The 26,678-nt window shown below is 40.9% G+C and overlaps 1 protein-coding gene across 1 annotated transcript in view; it reads left to right on the top strand.

The window, feature by feature from the left end:
* The window catches only part of LOC308280042 (receptor tyrosine-protein kinase erbB-4-like), a 789,750-nt gene extending 775,542 nt beyond the window's left edge, over positions 1-14,208 (top strand). Inside the window, 5 exon segments of the mRNA XM_080720298.1 lie at positions 256-402; positions 2,586-2,768; positions 8,314-8,490; positions 11,341-11,413; positions 12,191-14,208. Coding sequence (XP_080576424.1) covers positions 256-402; positions 2,586-2,768; positions 8,314-8,490; positions 11,341-11,413; positions 12,191-12,267 — 657 coding nt within the window. The 3' untranslated portion in view covers positions 12,268-14,208.
* Positions 14,209-26,678: the final 12,470 nt, after the last annotated feature.

Genomic DNA, 26,678 nt, shown 5'->3' with positions numbered 1-26,678 from the left:
CAGGGTGCCGGGGTCCCGCAGTTCAAATATGATTATTTCGGGGGTCACGGCCTGAAAAGGTTGAGAACCACTGGCATACACTACCTGTCTTTAGGCATCGCACATTGGAGTAAGCGACTCGTTATTGAGCTGAATTATTATTATTATATAGTCCTGGAAATCGGGGTTAAATATTCTGGAAATGAATTGGTAAAGATGTGTGGGAACCCTGTATGAATTAGCGATGATGACGCTGACTACTCTTCTCTGCCACAGATCAGCGATGCGATCCTGGCCTCAGGGGACAACCAGGCCAGGAGGTTCAGGGTCCAGGAGCAGAGCCCTCTAATGTACGAGTGGTACCAGGAGCAGTATGTCGGCGCTGCCCACGGCCTGGCCGGTATCTACTACTTCCTCATGAAGGTGAATGCCGATTGGCCAAGCATGCAAACCATAGACTGTATAAAATATATGGACAAAGCAAAGCCATTGGTTTCTATGCAGCGCAAATGACACAATATGGGTCCTTGGCATGGGTGTTGGCATCATAGATTGTAAAGGCACCAAAGGATGCTATTGGCTGCCAACAGTCACGTGCAACCGCAGGGATACATGGGAGAATGTGGTCGGAGCCTCCCGAAATACAGCACACGAAGAAGAACACAGCCGGCTGGTATCAGTTTAGTTGGCCACGCCCCCCACAACTTTATCATTTATTTTAAAATAAATTGGACCAAATTTCGACAAAACGCATATGATGGTGATTGAAAGGCAATTTTAACTAGCGATAGGAACCATAAAGTAGTTAATTGCGATTAACGATTTCATTGTGTTTTTTGTCGTTGACAATTCAATTTCTGTTTGGCTTGTAGGCTTTGAAGTTGCACATGGCAGATAATGACGCATAACCTAAATATACAAAGAAATGAAGGACATATTTGACAACTTTACACTTTAAAAAAGAACATTGATAGTGGAAATAGCCGATCTACAAGCTCACAACACGTGGCGATGTGACGCGTTGTGAGCTTGTAGATCTGCTATTTCCACTATTTTTTAATGTTTGAACCTATATAAACCTTTTTCAACATGTAAACGATTATGACGATTATCACAAAATAATTGCGAGTATGTCAAATTGTTGCGATTAGACGATTATGTAATAATTGTGACAGCCCTAGTAGGGGAGGCCTTCGATCTTTGAAGGAGAGAATTTTAAATGTGGCAATATAGGTCGCTCACACATAATTCAGCTAAAACGCTTATTTGCATAGTGATGACACAAGCAAGAAAAATAATGCACGCAAAGTTCAAGACGCATAAATAAATAATACATCTAATTTGAAAAAAACTAATAAATAAATAATAATTGTTTGGCACATAGAATCCTCCTAGCACAGTGAAATATCTCTTGAAAGGATATGAAACGCTTTATTGCTTTAGAACAAGAATGTGATTTGAAACGATTGCGCTATAATGACTGATAGGCCTATCACAATTATTTGAGGTGATCCCATTCATTTCCATTCATCTGTGTAAAAACAACTCCCTATTTGTTTTTTTTTACTGCTAGATGCGGTATATTTACTGTGTATGTCATCTAATATACTGTAGGAATATACAGTACCGTTCCTCTGTAACTAGGCCTGTCACAATTATCACATAATAGTAATAATTCCATGTTGAAAAATGTTCATACCTAAATAGTACAAATGGCGGATCTACAAGCTTAGAACATGTTACTCAGTGACTTGTAGTTTTTTAAGTGTAAAAGTATTAAATGTGTCTGTAATGTCTTTGTATATTTAAGTTATTTGTCAAATACACCCTGTGCAATTTGTGATTTATAAAGCCTAAAAAAAAAGTCAATTAAAATTGCATTCACATGCTCCGATGTTCCAATGCCAAAAAACACAATTAAATCCGTGCTGTGAGCTTGTATATCTGCAATGTTTGTAATAGTTAAAGCATAAAATAATGGTTAAAGAAGTGGTTCAAATGTAGAGTGACACTCATGCGTTCCAGGTCCACGTGTCGTTAAATGTGTAACGGTGACACAGGCATTGACACTAAGGCTTGCCCACCTGCCCCCGGCAAGTAAATGAAACTTTCGGGCAGGTGAAGTTTGCTTTCAGGTTGCCCGACCAGGCAAGTGCTCATTTGAGAGGGGACGCAACCATCTATAAACACAGCACAAGATATCAGTCTAAACACCTGAACGTGGACTGCACGCTGTCGTCTCGTCTGTGGAATGTAAAATAAGAGCACTGTTTACCTATAATGCACTGTTTTTACTGTTGCTACGTTTAAAAATACAAGATAACAAGTGTGAAACCACAGACATATAGCATGTAGGTATTTGGATTTGGAGGTATTGAGAAAGTAAAGAAATAAGTGTTAAATTGAACGGTAATTAAAGTCATGCCAAGCGCATCATTTTATAATGGACTATTTACTTTTCGGGCAAGTGGGCATGACCTTTGGGCAAGTAGAACATGACCTGTACTTGCCCGACAGGCAAGTGCCTCTGAGACCTTAGTGTCAACCCCTGGTGACAGCCCTCTTTGTGTTGACGCTCTACAACGCTCTGTTCCCCTGACCTGCAGCCAGGCGTGGTGGGCGGTGCAGAGCTGGTCCACAGGCTGGTGAAGCCCAGCGTGGACTACGTGTGCCGCCTCAAGTTCCCCTCGGGCAACTACCCTCCCTGCCTGGGCGACAACCGCGACCTGCTGGTGCACTGGTGCCACGGAGCCCCGGGCGTGGTCTACATGCTCCTGCAGGCCTACAAGGTAAGCAGCACGGAGGCAGTGTTCTTTTTTACATCAAATTTTGATTTAGTTTTAGTCACAGTCTTTTGAATAAAATCTCATTTAGTTTTAGTCATAATTTAGTCTCCTGAAAAGTTTTAGTTTTAGTCTAATTTTAGTCGACTAAATATCATGAAATTTTAGTTGACTAAATCTACAGTTGATTTAGTCAACTAAAATGCATTTTGGCTGGCCTTGATGGCATCGTAATGACTGATTTTACACTTGGTTGCATGCTGAAAATAGCCGATCTACAAGCTCACAACGCGTCGCAGCGCGACGCGTTGTGAGCTTGTAGATCTGCTATTTTCAGCAAGCAACACCTGAGAGCAACCAAACATAAAATGACTCTCTTCTCAACTAGTCCCTCACTAATGTTTTAGTCTAGTTTTTATTTTGTTCACGAAATTGTCAATATATTTAGTCTTAGTTTTAGTCATCACAGCTTACTTTTTATTTAGTTTTAGTCTGTGAAAAGAACGCAGTCGACAAACATTTTTCGTCATAGTTTTAGTCGACGAAATCAACTTTGCACGGAGGTGCCCGGGTTTTGTTTTTGAAGCGGTGAAAGCCGCTTCCAAAGGAGTGGCTTTGTGTGCCCCGTCAATGTCCATATATGGTCATTCCAGTCCAGAATGAACAGGTTTTATCTGTCGTACATGTGTGTCCTGTGTGTGTCCCATGTGTGTCCCGTTCATGTCCATATATGGTCATTCCAGTCCAGAATGAACAGATTTTATCTGTCCCGTACATCCAGAATATGTGTGTAACGTCCGTCCCGGTCTGATGATTGGATGATTAAAAATGTCCAATGAGACCATACTTTGAGTATTGGTCAAGCTTCACATGACAATTCGGCCCTCCAGATAAAATCATTCATTCAGAATTGGAAGAATGTATAGGTCACAGAGTTCATAGCTCCAGAACACATAGAATAAAAGTTCACCGCTTCACTTCGAACCGAGGTTTGATTCTTTTTTCTGACGGAGCGGCGAGTGTCGTCTTGAGACGATGGTATCCCAATCCGCCACCGGTGTGTCCCCCAGATGATTAGCTTTATGTGCAACTTTGGTTTTCTCACTCAACAGTAAACTAACCAACTGAACATACTGTATAAGTGTAAACTGTCTATCTGCACATTTCTAAAGTTACAATTTGGTGACTTTTAAGACCTTTATAATACCAAATTGCCCAAAAGAAAGGGGCAGACATTGTGAAAATAATGGACAAACGATGCTTTATTTTTTTAATAGCAGTGGATCTCGAAGTCTGCTCCCGTGGACACAGAGTACTGCTTATTGTCATTCTAGCCATCAAATTGGGTACCATTTAGGACCCGAGATAACCAGGTTGCAATTATTTTCTTGGTGGAGTAAAACAAACAACCGAAATAAATATAATTACCTGGGATACACGGCTGTGGAACTAAAAAGCTCCCTGCGGTATTTTACAGCATTCTTGTGCCATCTAGTGGCGAATTGTGGTACTTGGGCCAGACACACATACACTTTACTAACCCGTTACAGCAGTCAGCCGAGTGTTCTCTGTGTGGATTTATTTTTTGTATGTCTTACCAAATAACTTGCAGTACACGTTATAGTAGTCAAACAAGTGTCATGGCATTAAAGGTGTATTCAGTGATAATGAAAGTGGCCGGGGGTCATCTTGTCCCTTACTGTCCTTACAGCGTGGAAATGTTTAGTTTTTTATAGATTTTTTACGCCATTATAATGTTCTCGTTTTGATCATTAGACCCAATCACTGAATATCGGTAGGCCTACGTCTCCAGCTTCAAGATTATGTATGATACTGATTTACTACGAGACTGTGGCATTTTATGAGTTCAGTAGTTTACAATCTAGGCATTTTGCAGACGTTCTTAATTCAGAGCGACTGTGGTTCTCAACACTTTTATTTTGACCATCATAACTAAACATCATAACATAACTACGGCCATACTCTACCCTGATTGGTCGAGGACTGGCAGGCCACCTCTGAAAACCGAATCTAGCTATGCTCGTAACACGGGCCATGGTGGAAGTCCTTATATGGTCAGCCACGGTCATGAAATTCCTGAAAATATTTTGAAATTAGAAAAAATATTTTTCCAGTACTGGAAAAGTGTTGGAATTTATCTAGGGTCCTGGAAGGTCCTGGAAGAAATAGCTATGCATTGTCTTTGGTTATTGATTTACCTCTGAAATGACAAATTAAACATGGGCCAAATTGTCAAATATTAGAGGCAGAAATTGTGAAAATAGCCGTTGCGAGGCGTTGTGAGCATGTAGATCTGCTATTTTCACAATAGAACCGTGTTATGCAAAATTCTTCAACTCTTAGTGCTCGTCAGGGTGCCGGGTCCCCAGTTAAAACATGATTATTTCGGGGTTCACGGCCTGAACAAGTTGAGAACCACTGGCATACACTACCCGTCTTTGGGCATTGCGCATAGGAGTAAGCGACCTGTTATTGAGCTGAATTATTGTTATATAGTCCTGGAAATTGGGTTCAATATTCTGGAAAGGTTTTGGAATAGTTTTGGAAATTAATTGGTAAAAATGTGTGGGAAAACCTGGCCAGAGCTCCTGCTGACGCCTGTGCTCCGCTGCCTGGAGCCATGGAGCGTTGCGTTGCATTGTGTTGGCATCAGCCGCCGGCCAGGGAATGTTCCCTTTGTAATCGATGGAAGGCGCTCCTCTGCTGACGTTGCGTCAGCTTTGCCCTGCGTTGCGTTGGTCCAAGCCGAAAAACGGTCGTGTTCAATCTTTTAAACCCATTTATGCCTAGGATTATTGAATGCTTTAACTATTGAATATACAATATACAAGCTCACAGCGCGCTGCGAGCTTGTAGATCTACTATTTTTGAAAACTCGTGAAAATTTAAAATTTTGACCCGATTCTATAAGTGTCTTTGGAATCCTTCTGAGGTTTTTTGAAAAACCCGTGTTTCAATGTCAGCAATCTGGCCAGCCATCGTCACAGAAAAGGTCCTTTTCACTTAACTGGAGCTCAGTTAGTCTGTTCTTGACTGAGAGACTACTATGTCAGAGGTTCTCAAAAACTTTCATGTGAGGGACCCCCAAAATGATATGTATTTGGCCACGGGCCCCCATCTCAAAATATTTAGTCCCAGGGACCCCCCCAGAAGCAAAATTTGAGTTACAAACGTTCACTTAAAAAAATACATATTCAAAGGTTTTCAACCATTTTCACCACCTTTCAAAAATAGCAGATCTACAAGCTCGCAGCGCGGCACTCGGTGCCGCGCTGTGAGCTTGTATATCTGCTATTTTTCAATAGTTAAAGCATTCAATAATCTTAGGCCTAAATGGGTTAATCCGAACACTAGGGCAGTCACGTTTATGACATTTTAGATGACAATTAATTGTCCCTCAAATAATGCGATTAAAGGACAACTTTAGTTTTTTACAACAAGGGTTCATATTTTAGATTGTAATTAAATAATATAAAAGATGAGTGTTAAATTGATTTCATTTACTTCTTTCTATTGTTTTAGAGATTCTTATTTCAGTGTTTGGGGGCATGCGTACAAGTGGCTAAATATGTCATTTTACACAGAACAAGCCCATTCCCAAGATACAACGCAACCTTTCATGGTTGGATGTGACTTGTAGGGGCTAGAAGTGTTACTGTAAATAGCAATAAAGAAACTGCTGGCTTATTGTGTCTAAAAAGACATATTTAGCCACTTGTACGCATGCCCCCATGCGTACGCATGCCCCACATTTTAGCACGGTAAACACGATAAAACAATAGAACAAAGCAAATGAAAACATTTTAACACTCACTTTTTCTTTTCTCTGATTACAATCTAAAATATGAACCCTTGTTGTAAAAAAACAAAGTTGTCCTTTAAAGATTTAATTGTGTTTTTGTTGTTGACAATTGCATTTCTGTCTGGCTTGTAAGGCTTTAAAGTTGCACACGGCAGATATGACACGAGTCATGAACTGAATATACAAAGACGTTGCTGACATATTTGACAACTTTATACTTAAAAAAAAAAAAAGAACATTCATAGTGGAAATAGTCAATCTACAAGCTCACAACGTGGTGCATTGTGAGCTTGTAGATCTGCCATTTCCACTATTTTTTGAAAATGTTTGACATTTCAACACGTAAACGGTTCTGACAATTATGACAAAATAATTGCGATTATGCCAAATAATTGCGATTAGACGATTATGTAATCATTGTGACGGGCCTACCGAACACTGAACACCTAATTCACCGTCCACTCACTTCTAGTGCAGTCGATGCCCTACACAAGAATGAACGGTTCAAGGACACTTTAGTCTAGGGGTCTTCAACAGTGGGTCCGGGACCCCTAGGGGGTCCTCAGAGTTACTACTGGGGGGCCGCCAAATCCTTGTGTGATATAGGATGATTATTTTAAATGCTTAAATAACTTGAACCCTCGCATTCCTTTACTCTTGAGGAGAACTTTAGCTCGCAGCTTGTAGATCGGCTATTTTTGGCAGAGCTTTGGTTTAGAGGGAGAAAAGAGCAGACTAAGTACAGAGTGAAAGGTCAAGTTTATGAAGTATTGACGGTTCAAGTGGTTAAATGTCTGAAAACACAAATTGACATGAATCCAAAATACACTGATGATTTTTGCTGTCAAACGATGAAACCATATGGAATCTATGATACGGTTGTGGGGGTCCCTGCTTCATCTCTCTCGCTCAACTAAGGGGTCCTTGGCCTGAAAACGTTGAAGACCCCCTAGTATAGTGTTCAAGTGGTAAAGGTAAAAGTACTTCCATGTCTTTTGACATGTTTCTCACTGAAAGTCCCCTTCTCCTGGCGTGGTGTGTATACCAAGACATCAGAGACACATACTTCCCACAGATTACACACACCCGAAGTGAGTTTGAAAACATGACCAATGATGGAAAAACTCCCATACCTACTGGGAGAAATACAACAATGTTCGAACACAGCAGCAAGATTTGTGAACTGTTGCGACAAAAGAAGGCTAGTAGAAACACAACAACCCTAAGGACTATAAACCATGGATTGACACCTAGACCTACTGCACATACAGTACGAAACAGAGCCGCTACCTTTAAATGCATTTTGAGGAAAAAAAATAATGCTGTTATTTGTTCCAAAAGCTTTATACCCTGTATATATATATAAAATGTCATTTTACATGACGATTAATTGTCACTCAAATAATTGGCGATTAAAGTTTTAACTGTGTTTTTGTCGTAGATAATTACATTTCTGTTTGGCTTTTAGGCTTTGAAGTTGTACATGGTAGATATGACACATAACCTAAATATACAAAGAAATTACTGACATATTTGACAACTTACTACTTAAAAAATAACTTTGATAGTGGAAATAGCCTATTTCCACTATTTCTGACATTTTTCAACATTCACGATTATGACGATTATGACAAAATAATTGCGATAATAATGTCAGATAATCACGATTAGACAATTATGTAATAATTGTGACAGCCCTACTTTGAATTGAATTGAATTGTGTGGCAGGTGTTCGGCGTGTCCCAGTACCTGGAGTACGCCCTGTGGTGTGGCGAGGTGGTGTGGCGCTGGGGCCTGCTGAAGAAGGGCTACGGCCTGTGTCACGGTGTCGCCGGGAACGCCTACACCTTCCTGGCTCTGTACCGGCTAACCCAGGACCCCAAGCACCTCTACAGAGCCTGCATGGTGAGTGCATTGAGTGGATGCTATGAGACAGGGTTCTTCTCACGGTCATGAAATTCCTGGAGATATTTTGAAATTAGAAAAAATATTTTTTCCAGTTCTGGAAAAGTTTTGGAATTTATCAAGGGTCCTGGAAGGTCCTGGAAAGAATTGCTGTGCATTGTCTTTGGTTATTCATTTTGTTAATACCTCCGAAATGACAAATTAAACTTGGGCCAAATTGTCAAATATTAGAGGCAGAAATTGTGAAAATAGCCGATCTACATGCTCACAATGCCTCGAAACGCGAGGCGTTGTGAGCATGTAGATCGGCTATTTTCACAATAGAACAGTGTTATACAAAATTCCTCAACTCTTAGTGCTCGTCAGGGTGCCGGGTCTCCAGTTAAAACATGATTATTTCGGGGGTCACGGCCTGAAAACTTTGAGAACCACTGGCATACTCTGCCTGTCTTTGGGCATTGCTCATAGGAGTAAGCGACTCGTTATTGAGCTGAATTGTTGGAAAGGTTTTGGAAATTAATTGGTAAAAATGTGTGGGAACCCTGTATTATGTTTTTGGCTAATTGCGCAGCCCTAATAGGTAGTTCCCCTTCCCCACAGAAATAGGAGGTAATGTTCAGACTTGATTCGGGGACTGCCCATAAGTCCTACATCTCATTAGTCCTACATCTCATTAGTCCTACTTTGGTTAGGGTTAGGTTTTAGGCTTCGGTTTAGGCATAGTTTTACTGAGGTTTGGGTCAGGTTTAGGCATAGTTTTACTGAGTTTAGGATTAGGTATAGTATTTTTCAGGTTAACATTCACCAGATTCTGACTAATGGGATGTAGGAACAATGAGATGTCGGACCAATGCCATGGCACCCTTGATTCTGCCCTATATCAGCAAAATCTCCCTGTGTAAAATGTAAATAACTTGACATGGGTTCCTACGGTGCTTTGTGTCTAACAATTTGTGTTAATGCATCAGCATCGAGCTCTGAGTCTGAAGCCGCTCATTTCATCAAATTACTTCTCCAGGCGGTTTTCCTTTTTCATTCCGCTGTTCTACAACGAGAGTCTTGACTTTGATGGAAGACTTGGACGTCAAGTTGAACTTGTTTCAAAAGAATTACAGCCGATCATTTCTGCCACTGGCCACACGCCAGCCTCAAATAAACAAAATATATATTCAGAACAGTCAGGGAAAAATGGCCTTTTATATTTATTGATTTGTTAACTGGTAGCTGTCAGAAGTTGGAATTAACAATGATAGAGTAATGCTTCATATATACTCCACTGTACGATAGCTGATCTACAAGCCCGCAGCACATTGCGGGTGTGATGCGCTGTGAGCTTGTGAATCGGCTATTTTCGGCACATGACGACGTCCTACAACAAATTATAAATCGGGCTTTAAGGGTTGGTGTGGGCGATGTTTTGGCCCGGTCTCCGATGGAACGGGTCCCATGTGTACCTTTTTTTTATGAATATTAATCTATTCATAGAAGATATCATATAAATAGACTTGTCAGATGTCTCGCTGAAGCTCCATTACGCCTCCCAGTGCAACAGGATGACGCGTCCACAATCTGATTATGTCGCTGGATTCTAGCGTTTCACTTAGCCAGATAAAATGTTGTAGCAGTTCAGTTGTTGACATTGCTCGCTATTCTCTGGAGACTGCCGAACTGTAGTGTTCTGTTGAGACAAGGGGGTGTCATGACTCCTGACACCTGTCACACACATCATACCTCTGTTTGCCTTTGTGGTTGCAGACATGGACTAATATTAACTTCCCATTAACTGTATAGTTTTCTGCAAAAGTTTTTCTTTTGGTGGGTCCCCAGATGAGTAACTTTAATGTGCAACATTGTTTTTTTCACTCGACAAACAAACCAACATAAAGTTTAAGTGTAATAGAGGGTATATATCTGCACATTTCGAAAGTGACTTTAAGGACTTTTTAATACTTCTAAAATTACAAATTAAACATTGGCCAAATTGTCAAATATTAGAGGCAGAAATTGTGAAAATAGCCGATCTACATGCTCACAATGCCACGCAACGCAAGGCGTTGTGAGCATGTAGATCTGCTATTTTCACAATAGAACCATGTTATACAAAATGTAATGCCTCTTATTGCTCGTCGAGGTTAGTTAATATATGATTATTTGGGGGGTCACGGCCTAAAAAGGTTGAGAACCACTGCTCTATGGAAGCATTTACAAGCTAAGCTATTGTAGATGATTATTTAAAGTTATTATTTTGAAGTGGTCAAACAAGCAATAGGTTTAGAAGCTTCTTCCATAAAATCATAGCCTTGGATGTTTCATATCAAAGCAAAGGTACGAGCCTCAATCTGTGATTTATTCACCTGGTTGGCAGTATGTGGAACAGCAGGAACAATATTACAAAAAGATCCTAATTAGACATTATTGTGACTTCACCACTTTTCAACTTATCTTCGTATAATTGGTCCCCACTAATGTTGATGATGATGATATAAAATGATAAAACGGCATAGTCTTTTTCTACTCTGTCTGTGTCTCAGAGGAGGGCTGTGGGCAGGTCAGAAACCCATCGTCTTGTGACATCATCGATGGGGAATCCAAGCTAATAGAAAATGCAGGCTTTCTATTCCTGAAAAGTTGCAATGTTAGAGTGGAAGCCATTGTTCTCGCGATAATAAAAATAAATATTGTTTAAAAGAAAATCTGTCAAATGATGTCACAAGACTATGGATTTCTGAACAGCTCTCCTAAGAGACTTGGACCGAGACTGTTTCACAAATCAAATTAGGATTTGGTCATAGAATCATTTTGGGAGATTGTATTTGTTTTGATCCATGCGTTCTCCCTCTCTGTCCCCAGTTTGCTGATTGGTGCATGAACTATGGCAAACATGGCTGCCGGACCCCGGACACTCCCTTCTCACTTTTTGAAGGTAAAATAATTTCACAGGGTTTCAACAGTTTCTTTTTTTTTTGTGTGTGTATTACTGTGCACTTATTCCAGAGCCACCATAGACCATATTTATTTACAAAATTAGTGCTTTTTAAAGAGTGCAACGTTTGAATTTGTATGCTCATCGTGAAATAAACATGTCTTAAATTGACACACCTTATCGTAACTGGCACTCTGATACCCACTCTGAATCAACGTGCTAGTTCACGTGTTTGCTATAGCTGAAGATCATCACCCTCATATCGTTTGATAAGAAAATGATAGCGACATGGCAAGTAAAAAATAGCTGGCGGCTATCACAATGCCTGCTGTCAAAAATATGAAAGTTTTGGTATTAGCTAAGCAAGCTAGTTAGATGTGGCCAAGAGAAGTTAGGTTTATGTGTAATTATGTGTATATCTAATTTATCGTGATATCGTCCTCCGTCGTGCACTGGGATCAATTCACCTTTTATTTGCTGAGCTGCATATCTGGTACCACTTAAACCCTCTATAATTGGTAAAAGGTACAGGTCGAAGCCCAGGTCCCATACGTCTTTTTTTTTCACTCTCTATGAATTGTCTTTGCCAAAAAAATAGCCGATCTACAAGCTTGTAGATCTGCTATTTTTTTGGCAAATGTTCCACCCAAGGATAATGGATTTTGATTATCGTGATAATATCGTAAAGCGCGATTTCTTTTGTCACAATAATCGCGATAGGAAATTTTCATATCGTCCCATATCCCTAATATCTAACCTGTCACTTCTTGTCTCTAGGCATGGCGGGCACTATCTACTTCCTGGCTGACATATTGCAACCAATGAAATCAAAGTTCCCAGCTTTTGAGGTGTAAAGGTATCTGCCCCGAGGCCCCTCCCTCCCCGCCCGCGCTGGACAACATAAAGACGTCCTGCACTAACGCGTACTCTTAGCGCTCTCTTCTCACACATTTGAAACACTCTATTCTGCATGATCAAGCGGGCTCTGCATCTCTCATCGCCTCGTGTCTCTTGGTGTCTGCGTTTTCCGAAGATCAGTGGGTTCACTGGGTTGTCAAACTTATTGTGCCAAAGGCGCGCCAAATGGGCAAAGTTCAAAATGTCAAAGACACACCTGTATTCATAGCTATAAAAAAAAAATAACGATCTGCAAGCTAACAACACTTGGCGATGCGACACGTCGTGAGCTTGTAGATCAGCAATTTTTTTTGTGTAACATTACAAAAACTCATAATGCAAAAAGGAAAAAAAAAAAATGCCAATAATAAAATGCCCAAAATAGGGACACCAGATTGAAACTGGTCAAAAGAATTGTAGGGTCAGGTGTAGAAACTAGTGTGCACAAAGTACTTCTATAGTAAATTAAAAGTTATTTCATAACTTGTATAGTTGTAAATATTGCACAAATGTGTGGTTGTCAATAAATTCCCAAGGCACACCAGGACTTGTCTCATGGCACACTTGTTTCAGATCCACCGCTGTAGATGATATCACAGCTGCAATGTGCCATATCCTAGCGAATACCAGAAAAGTCGCCCTCTTTCAAAGTCGCCCCAGACTCGTTTCCCAACGGGTCTGTGGCCTTAAGCTAGATGCAGATTAGACTAAAATAAAATCTGTGCTTCTGGGGGTCCCTGGAACAAAAAAGTTTGCAATAGGGGTCCATCCGTGGAACAAAATGTTTTGAGATGGGGGTCCATGGCCAAAAACACATTTTGGGGGTCCTTGCACTGATAGGCACATTCTACAAATGTCTTCTAAATCATAACAATTTTCTGGAAAAAAAATTATGTTGCCATCAGTGTTTCTCAAACTTTGTCATGTGAAGGACCCCCAGAATGATATGTATTTGGCTACGGACCCCCATCACAAAATATTTTGTTCCAGGGACCCCCAGAAGCAAATATTTGATTTTAGTCTATTCTGCATCTAGCTTTAAGGCCACAGACCCGTTGGGAAACAAGTTTGGGGGCGACTTTGAAAGAGGGCGACTTATCTGGCTGGCTACCATCCTAGCTACCCCTCTCTCTGCTGGGACAATTGATCTCGAAATGATCTTAAAATGATCAAATTTGCTCTGCTTTCTCGGTGTCCAGTCGATAGGCTTAATGCGAGGGCTTCCTGGGCATTTCTTTTGTTAAGTTGATGTACATTAAGGTTACCAATTTTTGTATGTTCATTTTTCGCAATGTTTTTGAATGAAGTTTGTTCTGAAATGAATGAATGCGACTGACTACGGTCGCAAAACTTATCAAAGGCCATGCATTGCAGTAGGGATCCACAACAAGTAAATGAAACCCATAAAATGTCGATGTTTAATTGGAATTACTATGATGTGTGAAAAAAGGTACACTTAGTTATTTGTGACTGTAGTAGTTGAAGCATTTTTAAGTTAAAATTTAGTGAAAGTGTTAGAACAACATTGAGATTTGTTGAGTGACGTCGTATACTGTTGCTAATCTGCCACCTGCGAGCATTAAACAGTGTATTTTTGTAGCTTTTGGTATATTGTGAAATGTAGTTTTCTGTTCCCTCTTCCAAGCCAGTTTTGCAATTACAAAGGACATGCACAGAGTGGCAGTAGAGAGTTGATTTGTTGACAACTTGTTACTTCCCTGTCACCCACACCCTGACAAACATTCAGACACAGTAAAGGTGTAATGATACTTCTAAACTCTGGAATTTAATGTTGTCTTTTTCTACAGGGGACAAATGTATGATATGGCTCCGTTTTAACTCTCAAATACCTGGAACGCGCCCGAGTCGCGTTAGATTTGAACCACTTTAACCATTATTTTATGCTTTAACTATTGAAAAATAGCAGATATACAAGCTCACAGCGCGGCACCGAGTGCCCCGCTGCGAGCTTGTAGATCTGCTATTTTTGAAAAATCATGAAAAAGAGTGCAAGTCTTTGAATTATCTTTGACCCGATCTTTGACCCGACTTCTAAATCCTTCCTCTAAATCAGCTGTTCTCAAACTTTTTCATGTCAAGGACCCCCAAAATTACAATTATTCGGCCGCAGACCCCCATCTCAAAATATGTTGTTCCAGGGACCCCCCAGGAGCAGAGATTTGAGTTGCAAAAGTCTGCTTTGAAAAATATATATTGAAAAATGGGCACACATTTTCACGACTTTTTCAAAAATGGCAGATCTACAAGCTTGTAGATCTGCTATTTTTCACTGGTTAAAGCATTCAATAATCGTAGGTCTAAATGGGTTAAATGCAAACAGTGTTGGGACTTTTCACAGCTGCACTTGTGGAGTTTAGTGTTATTGTCTTATCTTACATACTAAGCCTCTTACCCCCCCCCCCCCCCCCCCATACATATCTTCGGTGGAAATAGCCGATCTGCAAGCTCACAGCGCGTCGGCTATTTTCGCCGAATGTTCGCCACCGAATATGGACGCTTGGGATAATGCGGTGTAAACGGCGTGTGATCGGCTTTCGTTTAGACATGCTGAGATTTGTGTTCTTAATCCCAGTGTTAACAAATGAAGGGCTCAGCTGTGACTTTCCCTGTCACTCTAAACCTGCTCTGTCCAGCGTATTAACTCTCAAATACCTGGAACGCGCCCGAGTCGCGTTAGATTTTAACCACTTTAACCATTATTTTATGCTTTAACTTTAGAAAAATAGCAGATATACAAGCTCACAGCCGCGCTGCGAGCTTTCTAGATCTGCTATTTTTGAAAAATCGTGAAAATGAGTGCAAGTCTTTGAATTATCTTTGACCCGACTTCTAAATCCTTCCCCTGAATCATGCTGTTCTCAAACCTTTTCATGTCAAGGACCCCCAAAATTACATGTATTTGGCCACGTACCCCCATCTCTACCCCCATTGTTCCAGGGACCACCCAGAAGTAAATATTTGAGTTACAAATGTTCTCTTTTAAGTAGATATATTCAAAGACTTGCAAAAAAAAAATCATGATTTTTCAAAAATAGCAGATCTACAAGCTCTACAAGCGTGAGCTTGTATATCTGCTATTTTTCAATAGTTAAAGCAATCAATAATCCTTGGCCTAAATGGGTTAATTGACGATTGAAGCCACGCCATGTGACTTAAAAAGTCACATGATGCTCCCCCAAAGCTCTGGAAAGGTTTAGGAAATTAACAGTCACACAAAAAGGTGGTTGGTCTGTTTGGTAACATACCACGGTTAGGGTTGATCTCTAGATTAACTGAACAGCTTTAACCATTTAAACTCTACTATACTTTGTTGACTTGGGTCCACCTATCGGTCTTTACTTGGCCCCCCCTCTTTTGTTCCCTCTTATAGATCTGATGTTTTTGCCGAATGTACATTTATGCTTATTTCTTTGGTGGAGGGGGCTTAATTGAACCAGGTAATCGTTGAACCAGTAAATTACTAATTAAACAATTGAACTAGTAAAAGAATGATTTTATCCTGAAAAATAAGTTGGTTGGCCTGACTCGCCTGTGTTTCTAAACACCCACGTTCTGTCCCCATAGCACTCTTGGCTCTCGCCAAGTCCCCTATTCCAAATAAGGCTCACGCGACATGCTGAAAACCCATTTGGTGACACAATGCCACCGCGCTTTTTTAAGCCCTAGTGGCCCGGTGGCTTTACGACCCAGAGACCCTGACCTATCTAGCAAGGATAGGTCCATGATCTGCAAGGGGGGAGGGGGGGGAGGGGGGGGGGGGGCGTCACAAGGGGTAGGAAAGTGGGACTGAGTTACTATAGGGCCCAAGGTGGTGGAGGGGCCTTAATTATTTTATACTTTAGCTATTGAAAAATAGCAGATATACAAGCTCACAGCGCGGCACCGAGTGCCGCGCTGCGAGCTTGTAGATCTGCTATTTTTGAAAAGTCGTGAAAATGTGCGCAAATCTTTGAATGTATGTATTTTTTTAAGCGAACATTTGTAACTCAAATTTTGCTTCTGGGGGGGTCCCTGGAACTCAATATTTTGAGATGGGCCAAATACATACCATTTTGGGGGTCCTTCACATGAAAAGGTTTGAGCTTCACTGACATTGAAACATAGGTTTTTCAAAAAAAACCTCAGAAGGATTTGAAATATTCAAAGATTTTCATGATTTTACCAAAAATAGCAGATCTACAAGCTCGCAGCGCGGCACTCGGTGCCGCGCTGTGAGCTTGTATATCTGCTATTTTTCAATAGTTAAAAGCACAGGGGCCCCGCAGTGAATCCTTGTAACCCAGGGCCCAGAATTTGGTGCGACACCCCTGTTGGGGAAGGGGCAAACGGCAATGCAGGGGGTGGATGTCTTTGGAGGCCTGCTGTGTTTCTCTCCCTCAACCTCCCCCCCCCCCTCCACCCACCGTCCCACCCCCAGCCTCGCTGCCTACACTCGTCCACTTCCCAAGCAGAGGAGAAACTGAACCCCTCCGGCAACCAAAGGTAAAAATAGAGCTCAACTGTCCAGGGGCGCGGTCTCTGCGGCATGTCTTCCAACTCCTGTCTGTCTGTCTGTCAGTCTGTCTGTCTCACCCAATCACTTGCCCTGCAGCTTCTTTTGCCCATTAAGACCTGGGGCCAATTCTACCAATCCCTTCTAAATAAGTAGTTCATTTTCTAGGAGGGGTGGGGCGATATGGTGATAATTATCGTTGAGACGATACAATGTCTCCACGATATGCCTTTTCAGAGGTATCGTATGTATCGTGATACAATTGAGGGAGCCTTGTAAAAAAGCCTGTTTAATTGTTTATACAGAGATTCATTGCTGAATTCAATTTAAACCTGTTTTTTTTTATTGATTGATTGAAGAATTTATTAGAAGTTTGCAATAGAAAAAAGTACAGTTTCATGAGTACAAATCACTGGTACAAGGTCAACTAAAAGGAGATCCTAGAAAGCCGAGGCTTATTTCCACAGGAACCACACTTTAAGTATCTCATATAACATTGAAAGTAATATCAGTTTCAAAAGCATAATATCAAATACAAAGGCAGAAAAAAGAGAAAAGGGGGGGGGGGGGGGGGGCATGGGGGCTTAGTCTATTTACAAGTCACGGGTAGCAGCTGTCTGAAGGTGACTTTTCATACCAATTTTGAAGGAGGCTAGGGATTTGCTTTCCTTTAAGGCTTGTGGAAGGGCGTTCCACATGTTGATGGTATTTTGATCTAAATCAGTAGTTCTCAAACTTTAAAATGTCAAGGTCTCCACTTAACTCTGACAGTATACAAATGAAACCAAATGGACCTGTAAGGGTCCATTTGGTTTAATTTCTATACTGTCAGAGTTACATACTTGTAAAGTTCAATTTAGACCTCCCAAAAGGAACCCAGAGAGTCTAGTTTTTGTCAAGTAACTTGAAAAATAACCATAAAAACCAACTTGAAAAAGAATCGTGATAAACTCTTTTTTTTTAATAATTCAGAAATGCGCTGTGAACTTGTATATCTGCTATTTTTTTAATAGCCGGCACACAAATCTAAAATGACACCTATGCTTTCCTGGTTTTAATGGGTTAAAGCTCCAATGCAGTCTGTACATTTAATGTCCTACCTGGGATTCGAACCCAAGGCATGCACCAACATTTCTACTGTTAAGCTATAAGGTACAGCTTGTTTGAGAATTGGTCAAAATAACAGATTGTTCACAAAAACCGCTATGGATGTAAGTGTGACAGCCTGTCTGTATACTGTAAAGCAGGGGTCTTCAACGTTTTCAGGCCAAGGACCCCTTAGTTGAGAGAGAGATGAAGCAACCTTTTCATAGATTCCACATAGTTTCACAGTTTGACAGCACAATCATCAGTGTATTTTGGATTCATGTTAATGTGTGTTTTCAAATATCTAACCACTTGAACGGTCAGTAATGAATACATTTGACCTTTCCACTCTACACCAAACCTCTTTGACGAAAATAGCCGATCTACAAGCTTGTAGAGTGAGCTTGTAGATCGGCTATTTTTGGCTAAAGTTATCAGAATATGAACGCTAGGGTTCAAGTGTTTAATATAAAAAAGGGGAGTTTCTATCACACAAAGATTTGGAGGACCCCCTGTAGTAACTCTGAGGACCCCCTGTTGAAGACCCTTGCTGTAAAGTTAAGATTACACTCCCACCAGCCTACTGTGCACACAAGCTAGGGAAGTGATGAGCTCAGTGTTACCAGATGGGAAATGTTGAATTATCGTACCGGAGGCTCAGAATTATCGTATTTGACATGAAACTATCGTACACGGCCAAAAAAAGAGAAATCACTCGCGTAAAAACGTAATTTCACCAAAAAATGCGTCTTTAGTGTAAGAAACAACCTCGTTTTAGACTCCTGCGTGACAAAAACGCATCAGGTATGCTGTGTGGAGGCAGGCAACTTCTTGGAGCTTACACAAATAAAAGCCTGAAACTGGTCTGGAAAGATGCAACCAGTGTTTTTAATGCCTCCAAGTACAGATCTAGGGTCAGATTGACTGATTTCCTGGCTTATTTTGAGAAGCCAAACCAGATCCCAGATCAGCAGCCAGGGAAAATAGTGAATTCACGCTCTTTTTGATGATATGCCGAAATTATCGTACATTTGGGCATTTTTGGAATTATTGATCGTACATCGTACAGGGGGTCAAATTATCGTACAAATACGATAATTATCGTACGTCTGGCAACACTGGATGAGCTAAACACCTACTGCAGTGCAGGGCCAGCACTGTGTCTCTGTTACTCTATTGCTTAACTTGGCCTTTGGAACAATGTATTTAGGAGAACTATACAATGCCTGTTTGGAATGCGTGTCCCTCCAGCTATGCAAACCCGTGGTACCTATGGACCACGGATATGGCATAGTACTCAGTCTATGGCCTCCTCTGTACCGTCTGCACATAAACCCATAGGTCACTGTACAGGCAATAAACACTTACTTTATTACAGTGTGTTCCTTTTGAAAATCTAGAAAGGGCAAAGGGATTTCAACCTGTTTTCCAGGTGTGGACAAGTTTTTGTTGTCGTCTTGTGTGTGTCCAGAGCTAATCCCTCAAACCGCTGGGCTGAACCGAGGCAAATGTCTTGTGCGCACTGCCAGTAGGCCACAGAAGTACCTCCACAAGAACACATGTTGAGGTCAGTCACAGGACGATACTCCACACACACACCCTCACCCACCACTGGCTTAATATTGAGAGCGCTTGCTCAATTTCACTTGAAATCACATTTTGTGATCTGGCGAGAGTATACAGTATCAATAAATGAACCACTTCTCCCTTTATACAAATGAATAGTAGCAAAAATAGATGATCTGTCAAGCTCACAAGACGTGCGCCTTACACCTAAACTCTTTTGAAACACATTTTAAAATGGTGAAAATAGCCAACCTACATGGAGACCACGTGAGCTTGTAGATCAGCTATTTGTTAAATGTTTTTCATTATAGTAAAAATCAAACCTCGGTTCGAAGTGAAGCGGTGGACAGATAAAACCTCTATTCTGAATGTATTTAGAGAGCTGGTATGACAGTTGGTATAATAGGTTTAAAAAATATATAGATTAAAACACATACATTAAAATAAGAACTTGTAATGGTAATTAAACGGACATTCTGTTTTTGAAAAAGCCTGTTCATTCTGGCCTATTAGTGACCATATATGGACATAAGGTAACATACATTGTGTTTTTGAAAAACCCTGTTCATTCTGGACTGAGATCACCATATATGGTAATTAAACGGACATTCTGTGGGACAGGAAAAACCTGTTCATTCTGGCCTGGAGTGACCATATATGGACATAAGGTAACATACTTTGTGTTTTTGAAAAACCCTGTTCATTCTGGACTGAGATCACCATATATGGTAATTAAACGGACATTCTGTTTTTGAAAAAGCCTGTTCATTCTGGACTGGATTGACCATATATGGGCGTGATACACACAAAGCCATTCATTGGAAGCGGTTTTCACCGCTTCAAAAAAAAAAAAAAGCCCAAAAAACTATAGGCATATTAGGCAGCAACATCAGTTGAAATGCTTTGCACATTACAAGTGGTGGGTTCGATTTCCAGCCTGGCATGAGCCGCTGGAAAACGGGGATATTGATGACGATACTTCGACAAAGATCTGGTACCAGTGCCAAACTGGCAATGCTGCGAAACTGTGACAGGGTTCAGGCCAGGGGTCAGCAATGTGTCCGTAAACAGACAAATGTGATTGTGGCAAGACTCGGCCTTGTCCGTGGCAAATTTCAAGATTTTTAGTTTTTACATAACATTATGTTCTTATTTTTATCATAACAGCCAATTGCTGGATGACCGGTCTCCAGGTTTTCCTCAGAATAGATTGAACCCATTTAGGCCGAGGAATTATTGAATGCTTTAACCAGTGAAAAATAGCAGATATACAAGCTCACAGCAGCTGCGAGCTTGTAGATCTGCTATTTTTGAAAAAGTCGTGAAAATGCGTGCAAATCTTTGAATACATGTATTTTCAGAGTGAACGTTTGTAACTCAAATTTTGCTTCTGGGTGGTCCCTGGAACTAAATATTTTGAGATGGGGGTCCGTGGCCAAATAAATATCATTTTGGGGGTCCTTCACATGAAAAGGTTTGAGAACCACTGACAGTAGTCTCTCAATAACAGACCAACTGAGCTCCATTAAAGTGAAAAGGACCTTTTCTTTGATGATGGCTGGCCAGATTGCTGACATAGAAACAGGGTTTTTCAAAAAATCTTAGAAGGATTCAAAATACACTTATAGAAATCGGGTCAAAATTCTAATTTTCACGATTTTTCAAAAATAGATCTACAAGCTCGCAGCGCGGCACTCGGTGCCGCGCTGTGAGCTTGTATATCTGCTATTTTTCAATAGTTAAAGCATAAAATAATGATACACAAAATGTGTACCCGTTCTAAATGGGTTAAATACCAGTAAGACGCCGTAAGGGCGAGCTCGTGCAGACTGCTGGGCGAGCGCTGGCGCTTTGGCATGGGATCAACTTTGACCAAATAAATGCACAGACCTGGTTGGTTAAGTTGCCCCAAAATGTGGGCATATTTTCCCTAATATGGAGATGACTGACGTTTGACAGATGTTTGATGTCATAGACCACATGATATTGACACAATATGTCCCATGGGCTTACTGTTGATGACATCAAAGGGATCTTCATATATGGGCATAAAAGGGACAAGGGCCGAATTAATTTGCAAGTGTGACTCGCGTCGCGGCAATCACACCGGTTAGACGGACACCATTTTTCAATTCAAAGGAGCTTTATTGGCATGAGAAAACATACGTTTACATTGCCAAAGCAAGTTTCAAAACATAATAAAAACGGTTGAAAATAGGGAACATGTGTACAGTTGGAAGGGGTACAGCATTTTGACACAAAATGGCCATAATTGTCAGAAGAGTGACAGGATAAGTTATCCTTCTGCTGAGATGATATTGATGACATCCGGATCTCCATACTGTACGTATAGTAGGCGTATAGTAGATCTACAAACACACAACGCCTCGCGGTGCAAGGCGTTGTGTGATTGTAGATCGTCTGTTTTCACTAGTTTAAATAATTTAATAAATGATAAATGCAAAACGAACGGTTTTGGACATACAAGATTTTCACCCGACAACGACGATATCTGAACTGTCGCTGGAGGAGCGGGAACGCCGCCGTCGCCCCCTGCAATGTTGTGGCCCTCGGCTCGGTACCCTAGACATAATTCGGCCCTTGGGGAAAACTAATTGGGGAACCCTGTCCTATATCCTTCTGCTGAGCTGCAACAGGTCAGCTATATAGAGCATCGCAGTTGAAGCCCCACCCCGTCCTCACTCTGGTGTCGGAAGCGTTTTCCGCATTCATTTCTTCCATAGACATTTCATAAAGTATTTATTTAAACGTTTTTAAGCCTTGGACAAAGCCACCTCGGCTGGAGAGGGATCGTGTCAATATTCACATTTTTTTAATGCAAAGATTAATTAGAAAGCTGAAAAAAAGGGCAGGGTACAAGACTGTGTACATCATTATTTTTTTAAATTGCGGAAACTACACTCCCAGAATGCATAGCGAATGTTGTTGTTGTTTCCTGAAATAAAGCCCTTAAATCACGCTCAGTTTAGTTATCCAGGCCAGCATACGGCCTGAAATGTAGTGATTGTCATCTCTGTGGACGCTCTTATCGTCATCCTTAACATAGTGGATCATATTTGTAAAAGAAAGACGATCGCTCACGAGTTCTGCTGACGTGCAATAATCCGCCGGGAAGACAGGGGGCAGTAGCTACTTCCGCGGTAACCGCAAGATACATGAAAGAAGAAGAAGCTAGACCAATCACAGACGTCGATTTCACCGGATGTACATGTTTAGCAGTATGGGAAATGCAGTTCTTCTCCGTGCGATCTTGATTAAAACGTGTTTTTACTAAAACTAGAGTGATTGCATACATACTCGGGGGTTCTACAGGAGCATATAGAACCATTTTACAACCACCAGCCTAGTGGTAAGTGTACATTGAATTGCTACGACTTTGTGGCTGATAATGAAAAACGCTATGGTGAAAATGAATGGGTTGTTTACTTCCGACACCGCACTGCGATGCTCTATTGTGGTGTCAGAAGAGTGACAAAGAAGTGTGACAAATTAATGTGAGTGACTGAGTGTCAGACAGGATCTGGTCGCAATCATACCAAGTAGCGACCTATGGTCGCAATAAAAGTCAAGTGGATGGCAGAGTTCACACCAGCTGTAAAACAATACAATGGTGATTGATATAGTTATCGTTATACTGCTCAGTGTGAATGGCCGGGAGAGTGTTTTTTTGCTGGTGTTTCAGTCCGAGTGTATCACAGGGTGCGTTCGGAAATGCGCACCGGGTGTGTGCTCAGTGTAGTGAGTGCCTAAACCTAACCCTAATCCTAACTTCAGTAAAACTATGCCTAAAACTAACCCTAACCCTAGCCCTAACCAGAACCGGTGCGCATTTCCGAACACACCCTTTGATACACTCGGACTGAAACACCAGCAGAAAACACTCTCCCGTGAAATGGACCTTCACTGTGGTTAGTCCAGTTAGCCATTGGTAATTTGCACATACACTATTTTCAGAAATAAAGGGTTAGGGTTAATTTGACCTATGGTATAGACACACATTTAAATACAGACAACCCGTAAATCAAATGTATTAGTTCCATGACCTCAAAATCATTGTTTTATTTCATGGCCTTGCTGCCCTTAAACAATTAACACCGCCAAAAGTGTCTTGCCAATAAAACGTGACACATGCCACATAAATAAGGCTAGACACTAGTAGACAGTCTTATTACAGCTGGCCTGATCTAACCCCAGGCTCTTTGCTGCATCACCCCCCCCCCCCCCCCACACACACACACACACACACACACACACACACACACACACACACACACACACACACACACCCTCCCCCCTCCTCTTCCCCACCTTATGTCTTTTGTAACCAGTGTTGGGCACTGGGCACTAACTAGTAGTTACTTTTAAGTAGTAACCGGTCTCAATTAATGGGTAGCCAACAGTTTATAGCTTTGAAATGTTATTTCAAAGTACAATTGGTCAAGAAAATAAAGGAAAAACAAAATTTTGAATTGACCCATTAGCTCTTTAAAATGTATTTAAATGTTCCCCAGTGGTAGAAAGTACTGTTCTTATGTACTTTGACACCAGTACAACTTTGAATAGTAACACTTTTACTTTGCAGCATTTGTACATTGTTATTGCTACTTACTGTATATTTAGCTTTCTTTCCATGTACACCTCCAGATCATTAGTTCTCAAAGTGGGGTCTGGGGATCCCCAGGCAGGGGGGGTCCCCAGCAAAATGAGATTTTTAACTTTCAGCTGTTCAAAATAGTTGATCCACAAACTCACAACGAGTCATATCGCAACATGCTGTGACCTTGTAGCAGTGGAGTCAGTTCAGCAAAAGCTAGTATGGCAAAGATGGGATTCCTCATGGAAAATAGGCATTACATTTTGGATAACACGGTTCTATTGTGAAAATAGCAGATCTACATGTAGATCGGCTATTTTCACAATGTCTGAAAAAAAAAGAAACGACAAGTTGTTTACACAGCTTTCTACGGTTTCTTGGGCTGGATATGGCAGCCTGGAATGTTTTTTTTTGGAATGGTGCAGCTAAACTTAGCATGTTAGTAAACGTGCCACAATTAACAATAATGCATTGCACCTGTGCAGCTGACCTGCGGAACCTGGGAATATACCATTCTGTCAAGATGGGGACAATACAAGTGTGGAGAATATAATTATAATACCTTGAAAGTGACCATTATGTAAACATTTGCATTTGTCGTTAGTTTACTGTAATTTAACAACATAATAACATGGATTTATATTTAAAAGTAACTTTTATTTCCCCCCCTGGACCCAGGGTATGGCAGCTGCATACCCCTGCCATACCCAATTGACGCGTCTGCCTTGTAGATACGGCTGTTTTTGAAGAACCTCGACAGATCTTGACAAATCTTGACTTCTGGGGTGCCAGCTGCGACCGTATCCTTTCAAATGGGGATCGGCTGTCGGAAAATACCATCTGATGGCCCTTATTAGCCCACGGACCCCCCCATTTGAAAAGAGATGCCAGGGACCCCCATAGGGGTGGGCCATATGGAAAAATACAATATCACAATATTTTCCCACGAATTCACGATACACGATTTTATCACGATTCTTTTTCACGTTGGTATTTATAGTTATTTTTCAAGTTACTTTTTACAAGTATGTAACTCTGACGGTATACAAATGAAACCAAATGGACCCTTGCGGGTCCATTTGGTTTCATTTGTATACCGTCAGAGTTAAGTGGAGACCTTGACATTTTAAAGGTTGAGAACTACTGATTTAGACCAAAATGCAGGTTTAAATTGAATTCTGCAATGAATATCTGTATTAACAATTAAACAGGATTTTTTGCAAGGCTCCCTCAATTGTATCACGATATATATACGATGCCTCTGAAAAGGCATATCGTGGAGACATTGTATCGTCTCAACGATAATTATCACCATATCGCCCACCCCTAGACCCCCATAAGAGAAGATCTTGACGGCCACAGCAGTTATTCCCAAGCATTTTAATTTCAAGGACGCCCAGTTTGACGTGCATTAGGCTACGGACCCCCATTTAATGGCATTTCTTTCTGAGACCCCAATTTATATTGTAAAGTCAATGTTAATGTAACTCTGAGGGTACAAATGGACCCGCTAGGGCCCATTTGGTTCTATTTGTACATTCTCTTGAGTTACAGACCCATAAAGGGTCCATTTGGTTCCTAGCTGGGGACCCCCTGGAACTCCTTCAAAGACCCCTGGGGGTCCCTGGACCCCACTTTGAGAACCAATGGTGTAAAGTAAGTAAAGGGGGCCTGTCACCTAAAGGGTTACTGTCACTTTAAGAATCATCTTAAAAAAACAAGTTAATATTTTTATGATGTCATTGTGGGGATGCGCAATTATAAGCCAATCAAATTAATTGTCTGTATGGCCTGACTGTATGACTACTTACTGCACTGGTCAGCTGTTGTTGGGCAGATTACACTGAGACAGTTTCAGACTGTTTGAGGATCCACAGAGAGATCCAGGAGAGAGACCACATGACCTACTGTATCATACTATTATAATTTTGGGGCTGACAGCGGACCTTAAGTACAATTTTGAGGTATTTGTACTTTACTTGAGTATTTCCAATTTCCAATACGTTTACTTCTACTCCACAACATCTCGGATTTAAAAAGAGGTATTAACTTTATAGTTACTAGTTACTCTGTAGATTTGGATTATTATTACAAAACATACATCACTTCAACCCTATATACATTTCGGCCATTTGAAAATAGCTGCATTGTGAGCTTGTAGTTCTGCTATTTTCAAAAGATTTTATACATTTGGTCCTACAACATGCTAGTGTCATATCCAGGGCGTGTTCTTGTACATCATGTGACATAGCCAGGGGATGTACTGTATCATGCTGCCTCATGCAACAGAAACGGCAGACACTGTAGGCTACTGAACTAGGGGCCACATCAGGAGCTACTTACTTGAACCTGAAAATGTTTGAGAACCACTACTATAGATCAGTGGTTCTCAACTCAGGGGGGGTCCCCAAATGATTAGCTTAATGTGAAACATTCTTTTCTCACTCAACAGTAAACAAACCAATATAAAGTGTATAGAGGGTGTCTGCACATTTCTAAAGTTACAAAAGGACTTTTTAATACCTCTTAATGACAAATTAAACATGGGACAAATTGTCAAATATAAAGGCCCATTCCCACTGGGCCAG

Source organism: Nannobrachium achirus (genome assembly GCF_963921795.1).
Source record: "Nannobrachium achirus genome assembly, chromosome: 24".
Lineage (NCBI taxonomy): Eukaryota > Metazoa > Chordata > Actinopteri > Myctophiformes > Myctophidae > Nannobrachium > Nannobrachium achirus.
Note: the sequence above shows the minus strand (reverse complement) of the source record. Positions and strands in the feature narration are given on the sequence as shown.